Raw genomic sequence first — 23,434 nt, 5'->3', positions numbered from 1 at the left:
TCACGATGATTTTATTGATCGAAGAATATATTTCCGAATAATATAGATATATTATTTTAGTATCGAGTGTGGGTAAAAGGATTTTACCCCGAGCGTCAGTGTTGAAAATACATTTGCTCGTTTCAGTGAACTAATTGACTGCACACTTAATTTTATTCGAGAAGTTTCAGAATGCTCTCTTCTATATCTCCACAGTTTGTCCCTCTCCACACGTGGGATAGGCTTACTTCGATATTTTCGTTTCAAGCCACCCACGTTTTTTAAACCGTTTCATTGCTACCGAATCGACACTTCAGCGAACTCGCCTCATTGCTCGGAAAAATCAAGCAGCCCAGGCGTTACCATGGCAACGCTGCCACCCACACCACCAAGCTTCGCGCTTGCAACACAGTCACATGGGAAATTCTGCAAGACTTCTGCATGAATCCCACTCTCATCGTCATGCTAAAGGCTATGAAATAGAAAATGTGTGATGATAGTAAGTAAATATGTTATGGAGAACTTAACGTGGATCCCTCTTTATTGAGGTTTTCCACCAAGTGTTAGTATTAATTTTTATTTGTATTTATTGGACTAAACACATGTCTCCACTCTTCGCAAGTATCTCTGTACGGAGATATAGGTTATACGCATCCACTTTTTAGTCTATACTTTAATTAAGTCAGAATGAAATGACGAGTAAGAGTACCATCATCCTTATAACATTTTTTCTGGTTCTCTAGACTGTATTGGCAAGAAAATTCTCCATTGACATTTGAAATTTGCGATAATCAAGGCAGTTATTCAGCACTAAGTGCCTCTGAAGTCCAACCTTTGAAATAATCACCAATATCGTATTAATTCTCAATAGCAACAGAAGAAAAACAATCCCAATTAGGATAAAAGTAATTATTGTTAGGGCAATTGTTACCATCAGGTGACGAATGAAGTCAGAATATTTAAGATGGAAGAATTTTAAACAAAGAGATTCAATTTTCGAATTTCAAGTTTTTAGAAAATTGTTTGATCGCTCACCGTCCTGACGATTGGAACGCTATAGGTTAATTCTTATCAGGTGCAGAGTCGTGACGATAGTTTGTGTCCTGTGTTATTGGTGTAGACTGTTAATGTATGAACGTTTCGTGTATGCTATTGAGAATAGACTTAATTCGAATACGTTTAAATATGAATTCGTTGTCCATATTTTATAACTGTTAGTAACTCAATGAGATTATCTTTGGTTTTCTATTGATTAGTTTTTTATATGTATTTCCAGAAAAGTTTAGAGCTTGAAACCCGGAGCATTAAATGTTAACTTCAGTGGAATTTGGCTTTCTAATGATGAACGAATATAAGGATTGGGTTTGAAAGACGATCACGAGCGTTGATGCCTGGGCCTAGTTGGCATTCGGAGTGAGCCCACAATAAAAACTAAGACGAAATACTTTTGCGCTACCATCAGCTGTTCAAATAGTCAAACAACACAAAAGACTAGAAATAAATCCTCGTAGAAATATCGTAGGAAAACATACAAATATATACTAATCTATAAAATATAAATCAGTATACAAAATTAACAGAATAAACATACAAGAATATACTAATTTATTAAAAATCGTAAGATTTAGATCCTATCCTTTATTTATTAAAGACTATTAACTAAGAAAACCCCCTCATAAGGAAGTTCAGAAGGCGATGAGGCGCGACTGCAGCAGCTGCAGCAGCAGTGGGCGGCGGCCATCAGGCTGCAGCTGGACAAGGAGTTCCAGGAGCAGCAGCCGCAGCGTCTCCAGCACCACGACATCTGGAGGAGTGATGCGGGTGAACTGGAGCTCCCTTCCGGCAGAATTAGGCAGGTGAGTAATACTAAGCTTTAACCTGGCGTCCAACCCTTCCGGCAGAATTAGGCAGGTGAGTAATGATTAGCATTAACCTGTTGCAGAAAACGCCATTGTTATGCAAGTTAGTAGTGGTTAGAATTGAACTGTTGTAGAAAATGACTTTGTTGTGCAGGTTAGTGACGCTTTGAATTGACCAGTTGCCGAAATCGGCATTACTAGACAGGTTAGAATTGCTTAAGACAAACCTGTAGTCGAAAATGGCATTATACGGCATGCTATTAATGCCTAGAATTAACCTGTTGTTGAAGCTGGATCTAAACAGAAAGAATCTAACCTAAACAGAGTGCAGAATTAGGCAGGTGAGTAATACTAAGCTTTAACCTGGCGTCCAACCCTTCCGGCAGAATTAGGCAGGTGAGTAATACTAAGCTTTAACCTGGCGTCCAAAATAGCATTGTTAGGGAGGTTAATAATGACAAGAATTAACCAGTTGTTGAAAACTCCACTGTTATGCATGTTAGTAATGGTTAGAATTGACTTTTTGTCGAAAATGACTATGTCATGCCGGTTAGAAACGCTTAGCACGAAGCTGTTGTCTGAAATAGCCTTATAATTGCATGTTATTAATTCCTAGAATTAACCAGTTGTTTAAGCTTGAAGCTGGATCTAAACAGAACGATAACACAATTTCAACACAAGAAAAATTTTCTTTGAACATAATTGTGAAGCTAAGCTTCACGAAGTTATCTGTCCCGACAACGGAGCTAAACCCTGGATGGTTCTGCCCATTTATTCCGTTACGCTATTTTCACTATTCCCCACCTTGAATTCCAGTGCCATTTTTGCAAAAATCGGCTGTATTCGTGAACAGATATATGAACAATGTTATCAATTATAGTAAATTTAATTTAACATAAGCGTTGTATCTGTAATTCCATCTTGATTTGCAACTGAAAATTATGCACATGTATCAATTATTTGAAGAGTTCTTTTCGAATGCAGTAAAATATTTTTAGTTCGCATTGTTCAATTGATAAGCTTCCGATTCACGAACGCTGTCGCACTGTATAACCTAAAAATATGATTTAATTACATGAATAATTTTTTATTTCACTCTTAGATGTGGTACGTGGTAATCTACTCAGTTTCATTATGATCGCGGAAGTATGAAAGCCGACTCTCGTAGTTAAATAATAAGAGTGTACATTCCATTGAAAATGAATCATCAATATATATTAATCTATCAACCAACTCAGCAACAGGAAAATTCTGCTCGATGATTATTAGGGCAACATGGGGCTGCGCGCCCCCCCCCCCCTTTTTAAACTAATTTTTTTATGAAGTTTTAATTGATACGAGGTGGTTCTTTGTTTTGTTTAAAGGAACAACTAATGAGGAATGTATGATGTTAATTAGACGCCTATAGAGTTATTCAATTTATAATGAAACACTATTCTGTAAAAAGTGTCCAAATGGGCCTATTGCCCCACCCCTGGGGCAATGGGCCCATGGTCCCTCACCCTTGGTCCCTTTACCACAACGGCATATTTTTCGTTTAAAACTGATAAAACAACACTTTACAGTTAAAAATGAGAAAAATGTAATAAAATATATGACATTCATTCATTTATTAACAACTCAAAAAATCATATCCTTAAATTGAAAAAATATACTCCTGGCTTAAAAAATCTATCACTGACGTGAAGAAAAATATTTCGTTGACATAAAATATATATCCTTGACTTAAAAAATATATCCTTGCGATAAAAAATTCGTCCTTGACATGAAAAAAATGTATCCTTGACTAGAAAAAATATATTTAGTTGATCAGAAAAAAAACTCCGTTCCAATTTCGTCCATAATCCAGATATTATGTGCAGAGAATTCGTACCTAATCGTGATTTCAGCCAACACCATAAAAAACTCAACTTTTGGCTCATTGGTGTTGACTGAAATCAACTTTTGCCAAGGCAAGAGTCAATAACTCGATAAAAGGTCATAAATACGCATAACTAGAAACCAAACCTGCTGCCTTGAGGCGGCAAATAAAAAAAATCATGCAATATGAAGTGTAATTTGTAATTCAAAAAGTGTAATTTGTGACACGCGTGGGCCCGTTGCCCCACTAATATCATTTCAATTTATATCGTGTCAACATTTTATTTTGAAAGCTAATAGTCTAAACTTTATCTCAAAATTATCCCTATAAATATTATTTTCAAAATATAATTCACAGTAATTTCAAAAGCTTCATCTACAGTAATCGAAAACAGTTTTATTTAGCAGCAAAAAAAATTTATCTGGGCTAAAGCGGTTATTCACAAATAACTTAATATCGCCAACACTTAGCAAAACGTAAATCCGTACACTTCATTCCAGTGAAACTGTCGACCGGCGGTAGAGAACACGGACCAATATCTGCCATACTTAGCGAGAAACCCGCTATATATAATGGGCCCATGACCCGCAGTGGGCTCGCTGCCCCATGTTACCCTAAACCTCTACCGCCGTATGTCACTCACCAGGAACATAACTATCAACTTAAATTATACGTAAACTATTGAGGGTAGGAACCTGAGGACTTTAGTACGCAACAGAGAACATTTTGAAGTTGTCGTGCGTGGCGGCAACCATCAGTGCAAGTCATTTTGCGCTCACTAGAACGTATCCTTTTTGAGAGTAGGCTTGTGACAATTAACTTTGCTCCAGTTACTCATGTCAGGTAAGCGTTCTTTGTTCCCTTGCCAGAGCACTAGTAATCAAGCAATTATACCAATAGTTCCGAAATCAGACATTAACACGAATATTAATTTCTTCCATTTAAACACGAGAAAATAGTGATAAATTTACTTGTTTGTTTTACAGCCTTCTTCAAATAATATTTGAACATCAACCTCAGCAGGTGTTGAGCAGGTGTTCTCATTATAAGGACGTACTAGTCGCATAATAAATATCGTTCTAAATTTCCTAGTTTGTATTTCGAGAGTCTGCTTTCAATGAAGCCTAATTTACATAATTCATTCAATTTATTTTAAATTGCAGCAAACTCGTGTTCACATCACCAAACGAAGTATGAAACATTTATAATGCTCTATATGATAGAGCAGTGATTGTTAGTATTAAACAGGAATAATTTCGTCTTCATTGACGAATCATGAAATCATGATCATGATTTCATGATCATGGAATCATGATAATCATGAAATTAAAATATTATAAAAACATCACTTAATATTTTTTCTTTTCAAGTTGAGCTACCAATAACGACCGTTGATTATCTAAAACGTATCATATAAATTATTCTCTCATTTCCTTACAATCGGCCAGGAAGCTCAAGATATGAACACAGTCGGGAAAATGAACGACGCAGAAAACATCTTGAGCAGAAATCCGACAACTTTCTGGTCATACGGCGATGGTAGCTCCTTTTTTGCCAGCGGTAAAAGGGAAAGAAATCATCTCAGCAGCACCGACGTCTTACGTCCGGCGATCGTCAGAGGGAACGCTACCCCTTGCGTCGGCTGCTGGAACAGATCGACTGAAGAACTTCACGACAGTCTCAGCAGACGATGGGATAGGGGCCAAAATGCTGATCCATTCTCGATAATCTTCAATTAGTTTTGGATCAGCATTTAAGCTGAAATTAAATTTATTCGGAGAAAATCCTTCTTTTAGGTTTGGTCTCCGTAGGTGATCAAGAAATGAATAGCTTATAGTTTCATGTCCCTGCCTCATCAACTGCAACTGATATTGTTCCTTTTGAAGTAATAACTAAAGTTCTATATCTATAGAACTTTCTAACTATATCTTCTAATTTCTTATTTATTCTCATTTTACGCAATTAATACTAATTATTATACTATTATAATTATCCTAACACGGACGATATTTATTTTTGCACGACTTATCCCTATTTTTACACGACTTTTCCTCGTTTCAGCACTACTTATCCTTATTGTTGCAAAATTATTATCTTAATTCACGCATGCCTTATCCCTTTTCCTTGGGAACTTATACTCAATGCTAGAAGGTTTATCCTCATTTTCACACCAGTTTTTACACCAGTTAGCCTCAATTGAACATGAATTACTCATATATCACATTATTTGTCCTACATTACACATGACTTATTCCCACGCCATGCAGACGCTATTAAGGATTCACTTCGGAGCACATCACATTGCCTTTGCAAGTCAGCTGCACCGTTCCTAAAAGCATTGAATCTGTGACGTTAGCACCACAAGTGATTCCCGGATCAAACATAAGTCTTTCTCATCCATTTAACTTCAGCTCACAATAATTTCTCCTCCATGAACGTAACCGATTCGTTAATAAGCTCGTATAAAGGATTCTCCGAATTATTATGATTCTTATCCTCCGAATTATTTTGATTCACATCAAAAATTAATCACTAGATATGAGGCTAACTCCATGCTGATGAAATTTCTTCAAGTTTATGCATTCTATTGGCATGAGCTTTTATACAATAATTTTGGCTTGAAGAGAGAGCAATAAGGGAGATGATAAAAGTTTAATGTCAAACATGAAATAATGCATATCATTACATTCAGTTATGCTGAAGGTTACATATAGATGTTTTCTTTGGACATTCGTGCGATAGTGAACAATTCTTGAACCCTGTATTCGTACTATGTTTTCAAACACCAATAAGCTAGCTAGAAGCCTAGAACTATATTTGAAATTTTGTTTTGAAGTATATTCATCACTGGAGCTCTCGAGGAAAATAATACTTTTCAAGAAGGAATCCTGCAAGCGAGTTATTATCATGAAGTATATATCTCCCTTTCGCTACAGACGACAGAAGCCACAACAATGTTCATAGAACAAACGGTATTGATAATCATTGTAGTTCTTTATTCAGATCCTTCATTTATACATATAAATTATTATTAATTTGCCCTCTCTAAAAATAAGCAAATGGACATTAGATGATTATCATTCATGTACAATAATAGCCTTAGAACGGGCCAAAATACGTAGCAGTTCACCTTTAAACCGGGATTTCATTCAAACTATTATATTTATATATTAGTCAACATCAAAATTTAACATCCAGGAAAAATGTCCGTATTAAATAATTTAAGTTAAGGAATCTTATGTAATCAAATAACAATTCATTTAACAACAATGCTATTAATTGCTTTTATTTAACTCACGTTTTATGACGTATCAGCAAACAGTGCAATACAGAATTGAAAACACACATTGCCGTATTTTGTTATTCCAATGTAGATTGTTTTTTTCACAAAACTCATTAGCTAATGTAGCCACAATTCTACCTGATAAATATAAACCCAGCATTCATATTTAGGGTGAGCATTTTGATATCCTCCGTGAAATTGTGGCAATAAACTACAAATCCAAAAATTGAGAACCCATTGTACTTTCATTCCTTCCATTCTTGCAGATTCATCTTGGGTATTTCGTTTCCTTCACACGGCGATCTCTTGTTTCTAGAATGAAATATTACCAAGTATTAAAAATGTTATAAATTTAAATTCAGCGAATTGTATATTAAGAAATTTGGGCTAACAAATATGGTTATAGAAATAGTGAATATTTATGAATTTATCTAAAATGTTCATTGATTTGATCAATTATTTATCGAATCAAAAAATAAATAAAATAAATAAATATTCATTGATCTTGATGGTAAGTAGCTTACAGAAATAAAGGAATAGACTAGATAAAGCTATGGAAAAAATATGTTCAGACTTTAAATGCCTAGCACCATATCGAACCCGGTGCAAGTCTAGTAGCTATTTCAACCTATCGTCAGCCCTGAGAAGACCGGTCAAAAGACACGAGTTTATATCTTCTGTGAATAAGTCACGAAAAAAAGTAAGAATCGGCGACAGGCCACATCAGGCCTACTCTTCAGCGCCGACATCGCTATGTTATGTTATAAAATGAGAAAATTAGCTTTAAACAAAGATCTGTTTCCGGAATCCTGTCTCATTCACAGAAATTTTCGAAGCCCACTTCCTTATTTCTTTTGTATTTTGTTCTGGCGGCAACGTGAGGAAATGCTGGGATATCGCAAGTTTTTTTTCCAAACAATGAGGCAATTTGTGGGTGCAAATCTCCAGCATTTCGATCAATAAAAAAAATTCGTGCACATTGTAGGATGTTTTAGTTCATGTGTAAGAAATTTAAGTAGTTCATATGTAAGAAATGGGAGTAATTACAAGGAGCTGGTGGACATATTTGAACAGATAAAAAGCTGCTCAGGTGTCTGATAAACGTAATAATCTATTGTTTATTAGTCAAGTTTTATATTAAAAACGAGATGTAACTACAATTTACTATGTGCGAACGCCAGGAATTCCCTTCTACGGATGACTGTCCCAAGGTATGATATATGTTTTATGCATTATTGAGAAATTTTTTATAAATTAAACTTTTATGTTATCATTCTTCATTTTGAGGGACTCACGTGAATTTGGCGTGAAGGAAGGCCAGGGGCTGCATTACTGCAATATTGTCTGAGGTGTCACACAGAACGCGGGCGAGACTCAGCTTACGAATCTCGCGTAGTTGCGCTGGACTAAACGCCATGTGCGTCCCGCCATTCTCGTAAAAATACCGATCTCCAGCCTGCATAAATAAATATTTTATAAGTTTATAGAAAAATAGGAAAATCTTTTCCCTGGAGTGTTTTCGACAAAACAGGGTAGTGATGAATTAATTTTTTCTTTCAATTTACGTTACTCAGATCCAAATGCGATCTTTGTATATTTTTGACCGCGTTAGTAATGACAATACTTTTTGTCTTCTACATTTTAAATTCCACAATAACGTGTACCGCAACGAATCAAAAACTACAACAGAGAGACAGAGAATTTATAAGTACTGCATAAAACTACTTAAGCTATAAGATATACCTTGATTCTGTAGAACTGATCCCCCAGAATGCAGAGGAAGGTGTGGCCTACCAGCGCTCCGGCCACAGGGAACTCCAAGATGCCCCCGAGGAAGAGGTCGATGTCACCCACGTCTCGGTACAGCAGCGAGAGGTAACGGCTCGCCTGAACGAAGAGCAAATGCTTCAAGTCAATGCAGAATAACCGTTCTTTTACTGCGCTGGGAGAGTACGAACGTTAGAATCTTTCTTACTAAATCTAAAAGCTAACAGCAGAGAAGTTTAAAATTGAAAATGATGAGAAGTCAGATATTATTTTGACGACTCATTTTCAAACTTCGTTAGAAAAAGGAAGTACGTCTGTGTTTCGTAGTAATGATTATCAAACTATTCCGATGTTTTGCGCCAGTGAAATGAGAAGTTCGTAATGAAACACAATGCAAAAATTAATCATATTCGATGACGAATAACGTACATCAGGAGGCATAACATCGGCGAGTTGAGCAAAGTCGCGTATGGGAGGAAGGTTGCAGAACTCCCGCCACTGGGCGTAGGGCGGGAGGCCGTGGTCGCGGCCGCGCTGCAGGTTCAGCGCTACGAGGTCCATGCCGAACGAGTTGTTGCGAGCGAACAAGTGGTTCGTTAACTGAATGAAAGATTCGAATAAACGAACCACATGCAATTTCAATTAGCCCAAAAACTTGATAGGCGTACAAGTGGTTAAACTGGAATAAATATATGTACATTGATAGCAAAAATAGGAAATTTACTATGAAAGTAAAAGTGCTATCAAAATGTTTGCTTGTTTTGCGCCTAAATATACTAGAGGGTCGTTTCAGTAAAATGTAATCTTTTGGAAGATAGTTTACTTACTTCTTCGCTGAAAAAGTTGTCGAACTTTTGGCTGGGCTGTATGGCAAGGCCACGGATTAGAGCATCATGGGCACCTTCATTGTACAAGAAGAATGGAGAGAATTGGAGTCGACGAAGCTTTTGACCAATTTCCTGTGTACCGAATCTTGAGTATCCTCTGCAATTGAATTAACCACTAAGTTTCACTGGTTTAGCCATCAGTAGAATTGATTCAGTTAATTCCCCACGGCGAGTGACAATAAAATTATAATTTTTAATGGAATAAACCATAAGTCTTCCTAGAGATACAAGAACAGCTCTATGAGACTCACTGTACGTTGCTGTCAATAAGCGTGTGCCCGTAGCGAAAAGCCGCTGCTGCAAAAGCGTTGCTGATGCTTGGGTCGACATTTGGCTCATATGTGTTGGCATAGCCTTCCTTCAGCGGCACCAAGTTGAACGTTTCGACGAAGTGGCGACCTACAGTCAATCATTCTGAATTTATTGGGGTATTTCATATTATTTAATGAAAATTCTAAACATTTTTTTCAGTTCCGCATATGAAATCTAATCAACCAAAGGTAGTTATATAAATAAGTTAGAACCATAAAACATAACATTAAATCACGATCACCTCATCCGAAGATGGTTGAGCAGCAAAAACTCGAATTTAAATACGAGAACCTAATAGTCTTACATCAATTGTTGGTCTATTTGAAAATAACAAATTGCCGTGAATAAATACTGAAAAAAAACACTCAAGTCTAACTAGTACTGGTTTTAAGTTTTACGAGATGCGATAAAAAGCGAACTGAATGTTGCCTAATTTATTGTAATTTAGCATAGGACGGGCCTGAAAGGCAAGTCCTATGAGGAAAGATTAAAGATTATGAAGCTTCCAAGCCTCAGGTATCGACGTCTGCGTGGGGAACTCATTGAAGTATACAAGTATACTCATGGCTTATACAAGGTCCCAGAAGGATTACTAGAATTTGAAACAAGAAGCAACACCAGGGCCACGGCTATAAACTAAAAAAAACAGCGTTGTTACACATCCATGCGACAACATTTCTTCTTGCTTAGAGTCATCGACATGTGGAACAGCCTCCCTGATAGCATCGTTGACGCTACGAGTATGAACGCCTTCAAGAACAGACTAGACGAAGCTATGCAAGAGCAAGAGTCTTAAAATGCCTAGCAAATTACGGACCAGGCAATAAGTCCAGCAGCTATCTCAATCAATCGTCAGTTATGGAAAGATCGGGTTCCAAAAGCCGTCTCCCTTGCGAATCAAGTCACGAAAAATTCAAGAATCGGCAACAGGCCATGAGCCTATTTCTTCAGTGCCGACACTTCTATTCTATTCTGTTCTATATATTATTAGCTAGGTAAACAGCTACGCATGGCTTACCGAGAACGATGGGCAGGTACTCGTTGTTAGTGATGTGCTGCATCACAGCCTACCGAGAACGATGGGCAGGTACTCGTTGTAAGTGATGTGCTGCATCATGGCCCCAACGATCCTGCGGGCCTCAAGAAACAAAGTGTCGTCGCTCCAGTGAGGGTTGAGGGAGGCGAGCTGCTGCGCCACGAGGTTGTGTTGTCGCATCCACACCGTGTGCATCGCAGTCAGGTTCGGCTGCTCGTTCACGCGCGTGTCGCCTGGAAATTATCGTTATTAATTTGGATTCTCTTCGATAGAAACAAAATATAATAAACTATACGTGGATTAAAGTTCATATACTTCATAAAATTTATGATGTTGATGTACAGAACGCGCGTGAGTTCTAATTAAATTTTTAACAAATGAGGGAAGCTGAAGAAGAAAGGAAATTTCATAACTGTCTCTCGAAGGATCCACCGAACATATGTGATGAAGGGTAATTCTCATAAAGACCATTTCCATTATCATAATCAACAATCAACATTGCTCTCTGCAGTAATTCCTTGCCCAAGGATTTTGTGACTAAAATTAATTTTGGAATATTTTAGTTTTAAAATTTTTTGTTTCTATGAATCATATTTATCAAAGTATGCCATAATTATGATGTTGAGCAGGCTCCCCGGGATCTGGCCGTAATGAACAGAACAAACAATTAGTTTCCTGCTGCACAACAGGGTTTGGTGGAATCAATATGCGCCTGTTGTATGTGATGCAAACTTTTTATTTCGCTTCCTGATATGCGCTGTCATTTGGCCTGCAATTCATCACCAGCGGCAAAGCATGGCTGGTCGGCAGCAGGGCTCTGGCACTCTTCGTTGTCGGGTTGGGGCGGCAGCAGCTGCCGTCGTCCTCGCTGCGCGGTCTTCAGGAGGCCTCCGCTGAAAGCTCGTAGTGCTCGCATCTGTTGCTCGGTGGAGCCGTACACGTTGCTGGTGAAACAGAGAATTATTAGTGCATTTTACGAAACACTGTTTTGTGACAATATTAGTAGAAATTGTAAATAAATAAAGAATTAACGGGTGAAATTTCCTACATATGACTTGAAAAATATCTATCGATTGGTCGTGAGTGAGAATTGAGTTGAATACAATAACTACTCCCATGTCCATTCCCACGCCAAACTTGGAGATCTTGAGAATAAATATTATCATTCCATTGTCTGAATACTTTCAATGATGAAAATGTTCCACTATCCTCAATGTTACCTTCCATCAATAAATGCAGTGATTTGATTCATCTGTTCCCTCGGGCCAAAGGTGCAACCTCTTGGCATAGCTGGCATTGAGCGCACGAAATTCATGCAGCGTTGTCCAAATAGAGAGTAAAATCTATCAGTTGGTGAGATTTCTATGGGCATGCAATCAGGGTGTAGTTCTTGTTGTGGTCTGATGTTGCCATGGTTGCAGCATGAAATTACCGAGTCCCCCATGCCTGAAAAGAAATAAATTTTAACTCACTTTTACTGGGCCTATACATTCAAAAAAGTTAAAGAGATCGTAAGTTCATCAGCCAATCATTGACGGCCTTTCAAGCAAAATCCACCAATCACAGACAAGAAAATGGAGCGTATAAGTACTTACGTTCACTTAGCAAGTTCTGAAAGTATGGCCCCGAATTAGACCATTTAGTTTACCAGATACTGTTAAAGAGGTCATATATTTCTCGCCGCTCGATTATGCTCTTCAATTTTGGGCATTATATCCACTAGAAATTTAGCTCATATTCATAAAGTTGAAGATATGTGCAGTATTCATTGTCCAATTTTTGTACATTTAAACCAGTAAAGTTCTTCTCACCTCGATTGTTTTTCCATCAATCGTGAACATCTTACATGAGTGAATGCTCACGATTGATCATATTTCATTTGTGAACACTAAGAATATATTATTTTTCAGAGTTATTATCATATATATTATGTTAATATCACCTTTAGTGATTGGAGTGTGAGTCATGTCATGGTCGAGAAACTGCCCCCACTGCATCACAAGTAATGTGTAGTCTTCATAAACGTTGCTATTCTCTGATATCACTTCCGCTGAGAGGCTCCGTGCGGACGGTAGTGGACTTCCGTCAAAACTTGTTCGAACAGAACTCAAGCCTGATTAAAAAGTAGGTTTAAGAATGTTCAGATATAATGCGTGAAGTTATATACGCTGCATGCTTGAAATCATGAGTCCCTTTAGTAGACCAAATGTCGATCATTACACGAGTAGAAGAGTAGAACTTATCACTACATAGCAGAACAAACCATTATCGCATGACCTATTAACCATATTTAAGCCCGAAAGAGAGACCACCTAAAGGCTCTACATTAACAAAATAAATCATTTTACCTACCATCAGCATAAACTGGCGGGAGGAGGCGAAGGAAAGTAGTTCCCGCCTGTCCCCAGTCAGGGTTATTAAGGTTGTTACAGGCGCCGTCTATGGCCCTGTATTTAGACGGTGCACCGCATGAGGGCATACGGGGGCATGCGTCGCGCAGCACCGTGTTGCTCACACGGTATCGAGGCAGCGAAAATGTCGCCTGGTCCGTGCTGAGTTGCAGACTGTTATGCACGAACAAACTTAGATCGCTGAGTTAGAATTCGAACACAATGATTATAAGTTCATAGAATTTCAAGAAATAACGATAGAAACTAAGGGAAGAAAGAAATACTCGCAAACATAGAAGGCAGTAATTTATAGTTCAGAAAATTTAGAGATACTGGGGTAGGGGGCTCATGGGAACTGAAATTACCGGTTCAAAAAAATTGCCAGTTCGCAGTAGTTGTATCTGGAGCTGAACTGTTAAAAAGTAGTTATAATTTATTCACAAATTTTTGATTAACTTTTGCTTTGAAAAATCACCCTAAAGTGAAGACTGACCAAAAATTTTAGATAAAGATATTAGTCATTGTTATCGGGCAACTGTTCCTATGACTATTGTCAATTGACATGTGAACTTTGTAAATAGAAGCATGTGAAATTCTTTCTTCCGCAGATATATCCTTCAAAAAAATAAAAATTAGTCGCTAGCAAATTCGATCGTCTGTTGAAAATGCTGAAAAATATTCTAATATTGAACTGCTTAGAATGATAAATTAGAAAAATTACAAGCACTATTTAAACTTGATAAAAAATAAATCTCGTTTGGAAAATATTCAGGTATTCAACAGTAGATTCAATATTTATTGAATGTATATTGGATGCACATTAAAATTTTTATAATGAGCGATTGAGCGAACGAAATGAGCGAGTAATTGAACAAACACAACAACTCCATTGCTAGTAACAAGATTACATCCAATTTTCATGAATTCGTTCTAATTAATTGAGATATTGCATTTTGGCAGAGCGTATTTTGTGAATCCTACTACTGAAATTTAGTGAACTTTTCGAATACGTTCTTAACTCTTAGAATTTTATACTTTTTTTACTATAACTCTATCATATGATTGAGCTTTTTTCAATGGCTCAATCATGAAGAAGAAACATTTCTATTTGAGACTCACTTGTTAGTTAGCATCTGCGACACTTCGAGGACGAGGGCCGCGGCGCGTCCACGGCGCTGAATTTCCGGGTTTGACTTGAAGAGCCGCGCGTGTTGGTAGGCGGGCGAATCTGGCGAAGCCACGATATTGTTGGCAACCTGGGATACACAACACGGAAAGTAAATTCCGACCAATTTTATGCGTCAAAACATCACTGAATATATTTTTTTGCATTTACAGTCAACCAAATGTAAAACCGACAATTTTGTTTGACATTTGACTGGTCTTATTTGATGTTTTATTGGGATTTCAACTGATGTGTGCTATATATGGGCAGTTCTTCTATAAATATATGAGCATGCTTTATAATTACGTATGGGCGCGTTTATAAAATACAATATTGATCGTCTCGTATATTAGCGGCAGATTAATAACTAACGAGTGATTGTTCAAACTGAAGTCTCAGTGATTCCCTATCTTTTCCCAGCAGGCAGTTGGCGTTGATGTCGTTGGCAGACATCCCAGGGTCATGGACAGGCTTGGGCGGCGGTGGTCTCACCATCGTGCTTGGATCTGCAAGAATTTATAAATTTCGAGTAATCTGTAAATTGATTCGGAATTAAAATAATTCGAAAATATATGATCACTAATTTTCACTTCCATTCCTTCATTCATCTTCAGCATTCACCAACAGCATTACGCCAATACGAGTCCATGCCAGTGGGCTCCATGCCAGTGGACATAAAAAAATTTCTCTATTCACCCGGACTTATTTATGTACTTTATTCATGATTAATTCCAGATTTAAGTAGCAGGTAATATTGATTGAGGCGCTGTTATCGTACTTCAAATCCGTTGATAAAGTGTAATACATGCAATCAAAAATGTTTTCCCTGTACGGCGTCTTTAATCGTAATGTTTTTCATTTTCTTATCTGGGAAATTAGTCAATTATGCGGCCCAAAACTGTTTGTTTAGCATAGTTTGAGAATTAATACGTCGAGACTTTTCTTGTCGCATATATTTTTATACACCTGGTTATCAATAGTCACTGTTATCAATTCCTCTAAATGAAGTCACGAAAATTAACTAATTAGTATTGCACCTCTTGGTGTCGCTCTCTCGGTAGGACAGCAAACGCCCATCTGCTGCCCGGTGAGCCGGCACGGGGAGCGTGACAGTACGGCCAACTCGGCAAAGAAAGTCGTGCACTGCAGCAGCAGCGAACACACGCCGCCCTCACCCGCCACCGTCGTACACGGCACCTGAGATGACACGCTTCGTTTACGATAACTGAACGGTGTCAATAAGTCGTCTGATTCTATTTATTATTCATTATAATTGAGACGTAATAGTCACTAGACGTGGTGGAGATTGATGGAACAGTCCTAGACCCGAATCAGCATGGACAACATCACGTGACAAATAAGACCCCAGAAGCTTGAAACTGCTCCCTCCTAATGGTCGACGTCTTAGCCTTATAACTTTTAATTAACTCTCATGTATTACCACCCCGTGATCAATTAAGATAAGCTCTCTTAATATGGCGTCTTACTTATCCCACATGCACGTAGTCAACGAATCCCTGTCCTCGGGTTCAGGTAGAAATATATAATAAGTCTGAAGGCGTATAAAGGTGCATCTTGTGAATGCAGTTATGCCCAATGAAGTTACTGGTTAGTTGTAGTGCTTTGCAGAGAGAAATTTTGTAAGAATAGTAATTCTTAATGCAGTTATTTATTGATTGTATCACTGGCCAAAGAGAAATATTGCAAATTGCTGCAGGACCTAATGTACTTACTGCTTTGTTGTATCGTTTGCCGAAGAAAAGTATTGTGATTTTAGTGATGCCTAATGTGGTTAATGCTTGGTCGATGAAGCATTTGCACAACAAAATTGTTAAGACTGTTAAACCTTCTGAATTTACTTAATAGGTTTTATATCATGGCAAAAAATATGACAACACAATTAGAGCCTTCTGCCGAAGCCAGGTAAAATCTCACTCTTTTTCTTTGTCTTAATTTTTTTAGATCTCAAGGCCTGGGTGTGTCGTAAATAATGTATATAGTGCTGTCTCTATCCTACTATTGAAAACTATGAAAAAGAAACAATGAGTTTTTGCAGTCAAGACTGATAGCAAGCAGCTATAGTACATCGCCTTCCTTACAATGACGGTTGCAGCATAGTTTGAGATTCGAGAATGTGCGTCCTATTATTATTATGTTACATTGGTTCTCTGTCAAATCCTTGACGCCAGTTCCGGGACTTTATCCGCTTTCATTTCGGATTAAATGTGGATTCTACAAGGATGGGTTAAAATTCTGCTAATGAAATACAAAAAAATGATGGCATGCAATCAATCAAATGTCGATCAATTCAATTATTTTCTTCGTCAGAAACACATAAAAGAAAGTTAGTTAATATCTACAGTATAATTCCAGAAGAATTACAACCATCCCACAGACATATACCTGCGGCAGATCGATTTGCGATTCAGCGTGCGTCGCGAGCAGCATCAGTACGACCATGACGCGATGTTCACCACAGATTCTCATTTCGGGGTGTCACTTGGAACTATGCCTGCTGTATGAAATAATTATAATTATTAAATTGGGCTGAAAAATTAGAAAAAATTTAATAAAAACTAGCTTGAATCCTTATTCATAAACAGAATTGTAATTAAAATAATGTGAATATTTTTGTGTAAAATTTAAATCAAACACACATGGGGTTAATATAAATGATGGATCCAATTTAATAAATTCGTGTTTAGTTAAGAATATATTCAAAATGAATAATGTGTGCATCGACGAAAAGAGAAGGATTCAATTTTTTTTAGCCCATTCAAGTGCGGAATTGGACGGAGGCGGCCCAATTTATCAATTCCAGCAAACTTTTTGAATCAGTCACCACCTGGACGTTGGGTAGGACGCGTAAGAAATGAAGATGAGGCTCTACACATCTGGCCACCGAGATCACCTGATCTCACCCCACGTGACTATTTCTTGTGGGGCTACGTCAAGGAAGCTGTTCACGTCCCGCCTCAACCAGCAACTCTACCAGCAACTCTGTTTACGTCCCGCCTCTACCAGCAACTCTGTTTACGTCCCGCCTCTACCAGCAACTCTGTTAACGCCCCGCCTCTACCAGCAACTCTGTTTACGTCCCGCCTCTACCAGCAACTCTGTTTGCCTCAACCAGCAACTCTGTTTACGTCCCGCCTCTACCAGCAACTCTGTTTACGTCCCGCCTCTACCAGCAACTCTGGCTGGTCTGAAGAACCGTATCACTGCTACGGTGCACAGTAACAGAAGATTGGCTCTCTCGTGTGTGGGACGAGTTTTGCAACCGTTTGCCGTGCAGCACAAGGGTATAAAAATTAATCTTACTTTTTCCATTTGTGTATAAATTATTCATATTTAATTTCCACCTAACTTAATACGAATTTATTGTATAGGGTCCATCATTTAGATTTTAGAATAATACTGAATTTAAATTTCTTGGTGCACTGTTCGACTAAACAAAATTCCCCGTTACACAAAAAAAAATCTTAGCGTCAATGAAAAACTCCGCCCGAAAAGTTATAATATACTTTTGTTCAGCAACGTGCATCAATCTTTGCTACGGATACACAGCGCGAAAGTTGAGCTTAATCTCTTCAGTTTAGAGCTCCTAGTCGTGTCGATGCAGTCCGGAGTCTGTCCGGAATGACACTGTCATGCCTCTTCGGTCGAGAAGAACCAACTCAAAACCAGTTCTGCATTGGAAACAGCACGTCGGCATTTCTGATTTCAATCCAGCACTTTTAGCACGCTCAGGCTTAATAAGTATAATTTCACTTACAATCATTTTGTGCTCATCACAAGCTAGTCATCTGGTCATGGAAGTTTTTTTAACAGGTCTATTGTTTTACCAAACATTTTGGAACGTACTACTGTTTGGTATAGCAAATCGAACCTCTATAATTCGGCACTTATTACTTTTGCTCATCGCTAGATCCTTTGTTCGCGTGCATCCGTGAAGTGAAGGTCATGGGCAAGCCCTGCAGAGACCGAAGCAAGACTGCTCGAGCAGGCTGGACACGGTCTAAAGGGACGGGAGATTGCCGAATAGACTGTAAAAAGAGATGTTATCACTACTCTATCCAACTTTATTAACAAATTATAAATGGAACTTTCAACAAATTTGATGGTATAGTTCTTAAATTTTTAAGTTGGTAACCTAGGATTTGCTCAAGTAGAAAACAATACAGTGTCTAAAATTTTACCCATTACAGCCACAAGTCATAAAAGTTAGGCCAGAAACAATACGATAATACAATTAATTATTCCGATGTGCTATACGTTTTGGTATGTTGAATCAAGTCCTTATTTTTGAAAGAATATTTCCAAAATTTTTAAAAGTGCTAACAGAGCAGTAGTTCATTGAAATAACAACCTTAAATTAACAAACTATTTGACATCAAAAATCTACGAATTAAAAAAATAAACGAAAATTAATTCGTCAAATCGACAGAAATTGAGATAATCTACGCTCAAGCAAGGCCCAAGACCGTAATCAGTAGGCTGATTCCAATATTTGATTCTATATGTAATCGTTATTATTTATTTAAGACCTCAAACTTGGCCTAATTCTACGACGGGAACCGTCCCTCCATAATTCAATGGAGATCCTTCTTTCAATGATCACGAGGTATTCCAGATCGAAAATATCTCTGCATGAAAACGAAGTTGAAGAGCCTCAATCACAACCCAGGAAGTTTTCAAGATTCACCAAAGTCGCTTTTATCACTTAAACCTATTATAATATAATAGTGAACAATATATGATGAAGCTAAAGCTATTGTTTGGGCGATTAAACCATTCACAACACAACTGTACTCTTAATCTTACACAATATTATAATAATATCCTCCAAAAATTATCGAATTTCATTTTAAAATTAAATTAAATACAGTTCATCTTTCTCCCGGATCTAAATTGGCAATGAAAAAGCATGTGTAGGTTCGACAAGATGGGAAAATCCCAATGCACTACAATGTTCAGCATTTTTACAGAGGTGTGTTTGCAACGCCTGGTCTGCCTCCTCGATCATTTATTAGGCGCCTGTCAGTCCTCATTGGCAAAACTTCAGTCCATTTTTTAATGCCAACTGTTGGGCATTGAATTGAGGAAATAATAAAAACTTGTCATTTGTTCAAGCCATTTTGTTTGAGTGAATTGAATTGATCTCAACAAATTGCCTTAAAATGTAGTAAGCAATCGCTATAGGAAACTTCTAATTTCTCGTATATTTATTATTACATCACAGATTTTTTAGTCATCATGGACATACGTGGTTTCAAGTCCTGTTAATTTTGTGTTGATAATATTAGTATGTTAACTCGCGATTCTGAAAAAAGTTTTTTCATTATTATTCCTTGTTTACTTTTATTTTGCTTTCGTCATGTATTCTGTTTTCAGATAATCACAGATTCTAAATTTGCGTCTCTCTAAGTTTTCAGGAATGCTCTGAGGTCAGAGTCCGAAGTTCAGACAATCATGTTGCACGGTTGGCGTCAGAGGTAAAAGCTAAAAAGAACACACGTTTATATTCTTGTCCTCACGGATTTTCCTCGGTTGTTATGCTTTATTCACCCTTTCTTATAATATTAAATGGGCTATCCATGTGATCATATATAGGTCGAATGCCAGGAGTCATTGAAAATTTTGCTTTCCTATTTACTAATTGAATGGGACCAGACAACCTGGAGCGAGATTGAAATTCATTTTTTTCTCGTGCACCAATGCAATAGATGATGAAAAAAACTACGTAATGGAGGTGCGGGAATATCCCGCGTTCGGTCCAACTCAGTGAGAACCTGTGCTTACGAAAATGTTTGACGCTTTGACCCAAAAAGTCATTATGTGAGTCATCTAGACCCAGTTTGATCCGGCAAAAAAGACATATTAGTCCTTTCTGCTAGCGACACATATTTTAGGCTATATATTAATCAGTAAAATCAATATAAATAGATAACTAGTAAGTTTATCGGCCAATAGTTGAGATAATTTTTTTAAGTCTTACATTAATATCACTATTATATTTCATCGGTCTAAAACTGTCCCCGGCCGTGGTTGTGGATTGCTACAGCGACCTGAGGTCGCTAGTGTCAATTCTACAAAAACCTTGTATTTTAGGTCATGTTCTCTTAATTAAATCAAATATCGTACCCAGGGTAATAAAATTACGATGAGGAATGATATAATTTTTTACCGTTAAGTTTTCTATGATCTGAATGCATATTTTAAACACTCAAGACCATTTATTTGAAAGATAAAATCCAACCCAACCAAAATGCTTTCTAAATAATAACAGTAGAGAGACCAATAAATAGGTAAAATATTTCATTATATGTGCCATTGTTTAAATTTATTTTTTCGAACATAAAATCCATTATTGTGGGCGACCCTAAAAGAATTTTACTACTTCAACAGAATTATATGTAAGTAACCAATATCAATAATGTATTATCATTCATCATTGTGACGTGAATAATATTAATGTATGGAAGCAATGAAATTACTACAAGCAAATAAAAATAATATTGACGGTCTGAAAGATTTATCCTTTAAAGCTTGTCTCCTTAATGAGTGAAGAGATCTTATTTATATTTAAATATGTGTACAGCTTTAGACACATCACAAAAGTAGGCTGCGCCACGGAGAGAAGTCCATTTTCGGGATGAGTTTGTCATGGCTGCATGAGGCTCTCTTGTTCCTGGTATGGAAAAAATAAAATTTTTATTTAATTGTTCTGTCTCCTGAACTTCACAAATTGTTAATATTCGGGGTGCCAATAGCAGTCATTATTGAACAACGTCACGTGAAGTTAATATTGTAGCAGAAATCCGTGTATATTGTTGAAAAACTGATAAATATGCCTCAATAATACTTAGTCTCGCAGTTTAATGGAATTGTTGATATTCACGGGTGGCTCAATCAGTCATATCGTTTCATGCATCATAAACAATAATAGATAATTGTATATCATATACACAAAAATTATATGAGAATATACATATCTCAACACAGCAATAAAAACGGGGAAAATCAATAATATTATTGTCAAAATAAAAAATCAATCAATCAACGCAATCAATAAAAAATTTTTAAAAACAATGCAAGCAAAGTAAAATATAGATAATTAAATCAAAATAATATAATTGAATAATTCGTAAAATTTTACGTGAAGTTAGCGTGCAGGAAGGCCAAAGGCTGCATGACGCCCATAGCATCGGAGGCGTCGCACAGCACCCTGGCCAGACTCGTCTTCCTGATCTCCTGCAGCTGCTCCGGCGTGAACGACGACTCAAGGCCGCCATTCTCGTAGTAAAAACGATCACCAGCCTTCAACAAAAAAATAAATTGATGATATTTTACGTGGCAAAAAGTTTCGAATTTGTGCTACTTGATACTATTTTTCAAGTTTGCTCGATGATCCAAAAGGTACTCCATTTCAATTTTATCAAATAGTGAAATCATCTGATGCACTAAATTGACTTCACCACCAAACCTTGAGTCTGTAGAACTGATCGCCTAAGATGCAAAGGAAAGTGTGACCCAATAGAGCCTTCGCCACAGGGAACTCAAGAATTCCTCCTATGAAGAGGTCGATGTCATCCACGTTCTTGTACAGCAAAGAAAGATATCGGCTCGCCTGGAGAACAGGATTTTGACATGTCAAGTATTCATCCAGTGCACTGCTAATACCATAAGCGTTTGATCAATTCTCCTTGTAAGTATACTACCGAGAATAAAACCACACAACATTTTGTATTATTAATTTCAGTTTTACTTAAATTTTTAATTAGCACTAAGCAATCATTATGAAGTTCGTCACCTCGGGATGCATGACATCGTTGAGTTGCTCGAATGACGTCACGGGCGGCATGCGGCAGATCTTGCGCCACTCGATGTAGGGCGGGAGGCCGTGGTCGCGACCGCGCTGCAGGTTCAGCGCTACGAGGTCCATGCCGAACGAGTTGTTGCGAGCGAACAAGTGGTTCGTCAACTATGGCAGTCGAATCGAGTACAATTATTCTGATTCTGAGAATTCTTTGATTTAATTCAATTCCTTTGGTCAAATTCAATTCCTTTTTCCTTTTATTTAATTCTGAGTATTCATTAGTATCGGTGAATGACCGCTCAGAGGATTTCTGTTGAATATTTTACATAGAAACAGAAAAATGCAAATTATGACGATAAATTTTCTATTCAAAATTTTGAGAAATTCAAATTCAATTAACTATTATCTTACCTCCTCGCTGAAGAAGTTGTCGAATTTCTGGCTGGGCATGATAGCCAGCCCTCGGATGAGAGCATCGTGAGCGCCCTCGTCATATAGGAAGAACGGCGAAAACTGAACGCTGCTCAGCTTCATGCCGAGCTCCTTTGTGCCAAATCTTGAGTATCCTCTGTTAAATATTTAAAACATGTTTCAGGAAAGTGTCTCTTGAACAAAAATTTCTCAATTTTGTTGGTAGTATTGTCAAGCAGAGTGTTGCGAATGGTTAGATGCTGCCAAAAGGGTTCCAATGACAAATTCTCCATGAAACTACGATAAATTTGCGTTCCATTATACTACATACGAAACGCTGAGCTAAAATTTTAAAATGTATAAAAATTTTGAAATGAGCGAAAAATTTGAATTGAGACAATCTGATCAGTTTAATCAGAAGACAATTTCATAAGGAAGGAAACTATGGTTAAAAATAATTAAACAAGTACCAAGAAGTTGCAGTGTTCAACCATCGCCTGGTATAAACTAAACTCGAAGTATACCTTTTTACGTACTTGCATGCAAAACGCAAACCAGTCGAGTAATATTTGATTTTCCACACCTATTGGTTGTCATGATGGTTGTTCTCGTAATTTTCTAGGCAATAATTAATACTTATTTTATCATATCCCACGGATTTAAAT

At 37.4% G+C, this 23,434-nt stretch overlaps 2 protein-coding genes across 2 annotated transcripts in view; one reads left to right on the top strand and one right to left on the bottom strand.

The window, feature by feature from the left end:
* The first annotated feature begins 413 nt into the window (after positions 1-413).
* LOC108675452 lies at positions 414-5,593 on the top strand. The gene is made up of 3 exons (XM_047881355.1): positions 414-478; positions 1,660-1,835; positions 5,148-5,593. The coding sequence occupies exons 1-3, from the start codon at positions 466-468 to the stop codon at positions 5,436-5,438; spliced, it is 480 nt and encodes a 159-aa protein (XP_047737311.1). The 5' UTR covers positions 414-465; the 3' UTR covers positions 5,439-5,593.
* A 743-nt stretch (positions 5,594-6,336) lies between these two features.
* Positions 6,337-23,434, bottom strand: part of LOC108675451 — a 28,858-nt gene continuing 11,760 nt past the window's right edge. Inside the window, exons 12-31 of the mRNA XM_047881346.1 lie at positions 22,770-22,926; positions 22,353-22,523; positions 22,026-22,169; positions 21,699-21,859; positions 21,156-21,230; positions 16,943-17,036; positions 15,577-15,736; positions 14,912-15,045; positions 14,494-14,630; positions 13,337-13,566; positions 12,927-13,097; positions 12,205-12,430; positions 11,768-11,928; positions 11,020-11,217; positions 9,888-10,035; positions 9,577-9,733; positions 9,179-9,349; positions 8,726-8,869; positions 8,278-8,438; positions 6,337-7,294 (exon numbers count right to left, since the gene is read on the bottom strand). Coding sequence (XP_047737302.1) covers positions 7,228-7,294; positions 8,278-8,438; positions 8,726-8,869; positions 9,179-9,349; positions 9,577-9,733; positions 9,888-10,035; positions 11,020-11,217; positions 11,768-11,928; positions 12,205-12,430; positions 12,927-13,097; positions 13,337-13,566; positions 14,494-14,630; positions 14,912-15,045; positions 15,577-15,736; positions 16,943-17,036; positions 21,156-21,230; positions 21,699-21,859; positions 22,026-22,169; positions 22,353-22,523; positions 22,770-22,926 — 3,067 coding nt within the window. The 3' untranslated portion in view covers positions 6,337-7,227. The remainder of the gene's footprint in view (positions 7,295-8,277; positions 8,439-8,725; positions 8,870-9,178; positions 9,350-9,576; positions 9,734-9,887; positions 10,036-11,019; positions 11,218-11,767; positions 11,929-12,204; positions 12,431-12,926; positions 13,098-13,336; positions 13,567-14,493; positions 14,631-14,911; positions 15,046-15,576; positions 15,737-16,942; positions 17,037-21,155; positions 21,231-21,698; positions 21,860-22,025; positions 22,170-22,352; positions 22,524-22,769; positions 22,927-23,434) is intronic.

Source organism: Hyalella azteca, unplaced genomic scaffold (assembly GCF_000764305.2).
Source record: "Hyalella azteca isolate HAZT.00-mixed unplaced genomic scaffold, Hazt_2.0.2 contig7692, whole genome shotgun sequence".
NCBI classification, from domain to species: domain Eukaryota; kingdom Metazoa; phylum Arthropoda; class Malacostraca; order Amphipoda; family Hyalellidae; genus Hyalella; species Hyalella azteca.
Note: the sequence above shows the minus strand (reverse complement) of the source record. Positions and strands in the feature narration are given on the sequence as shown.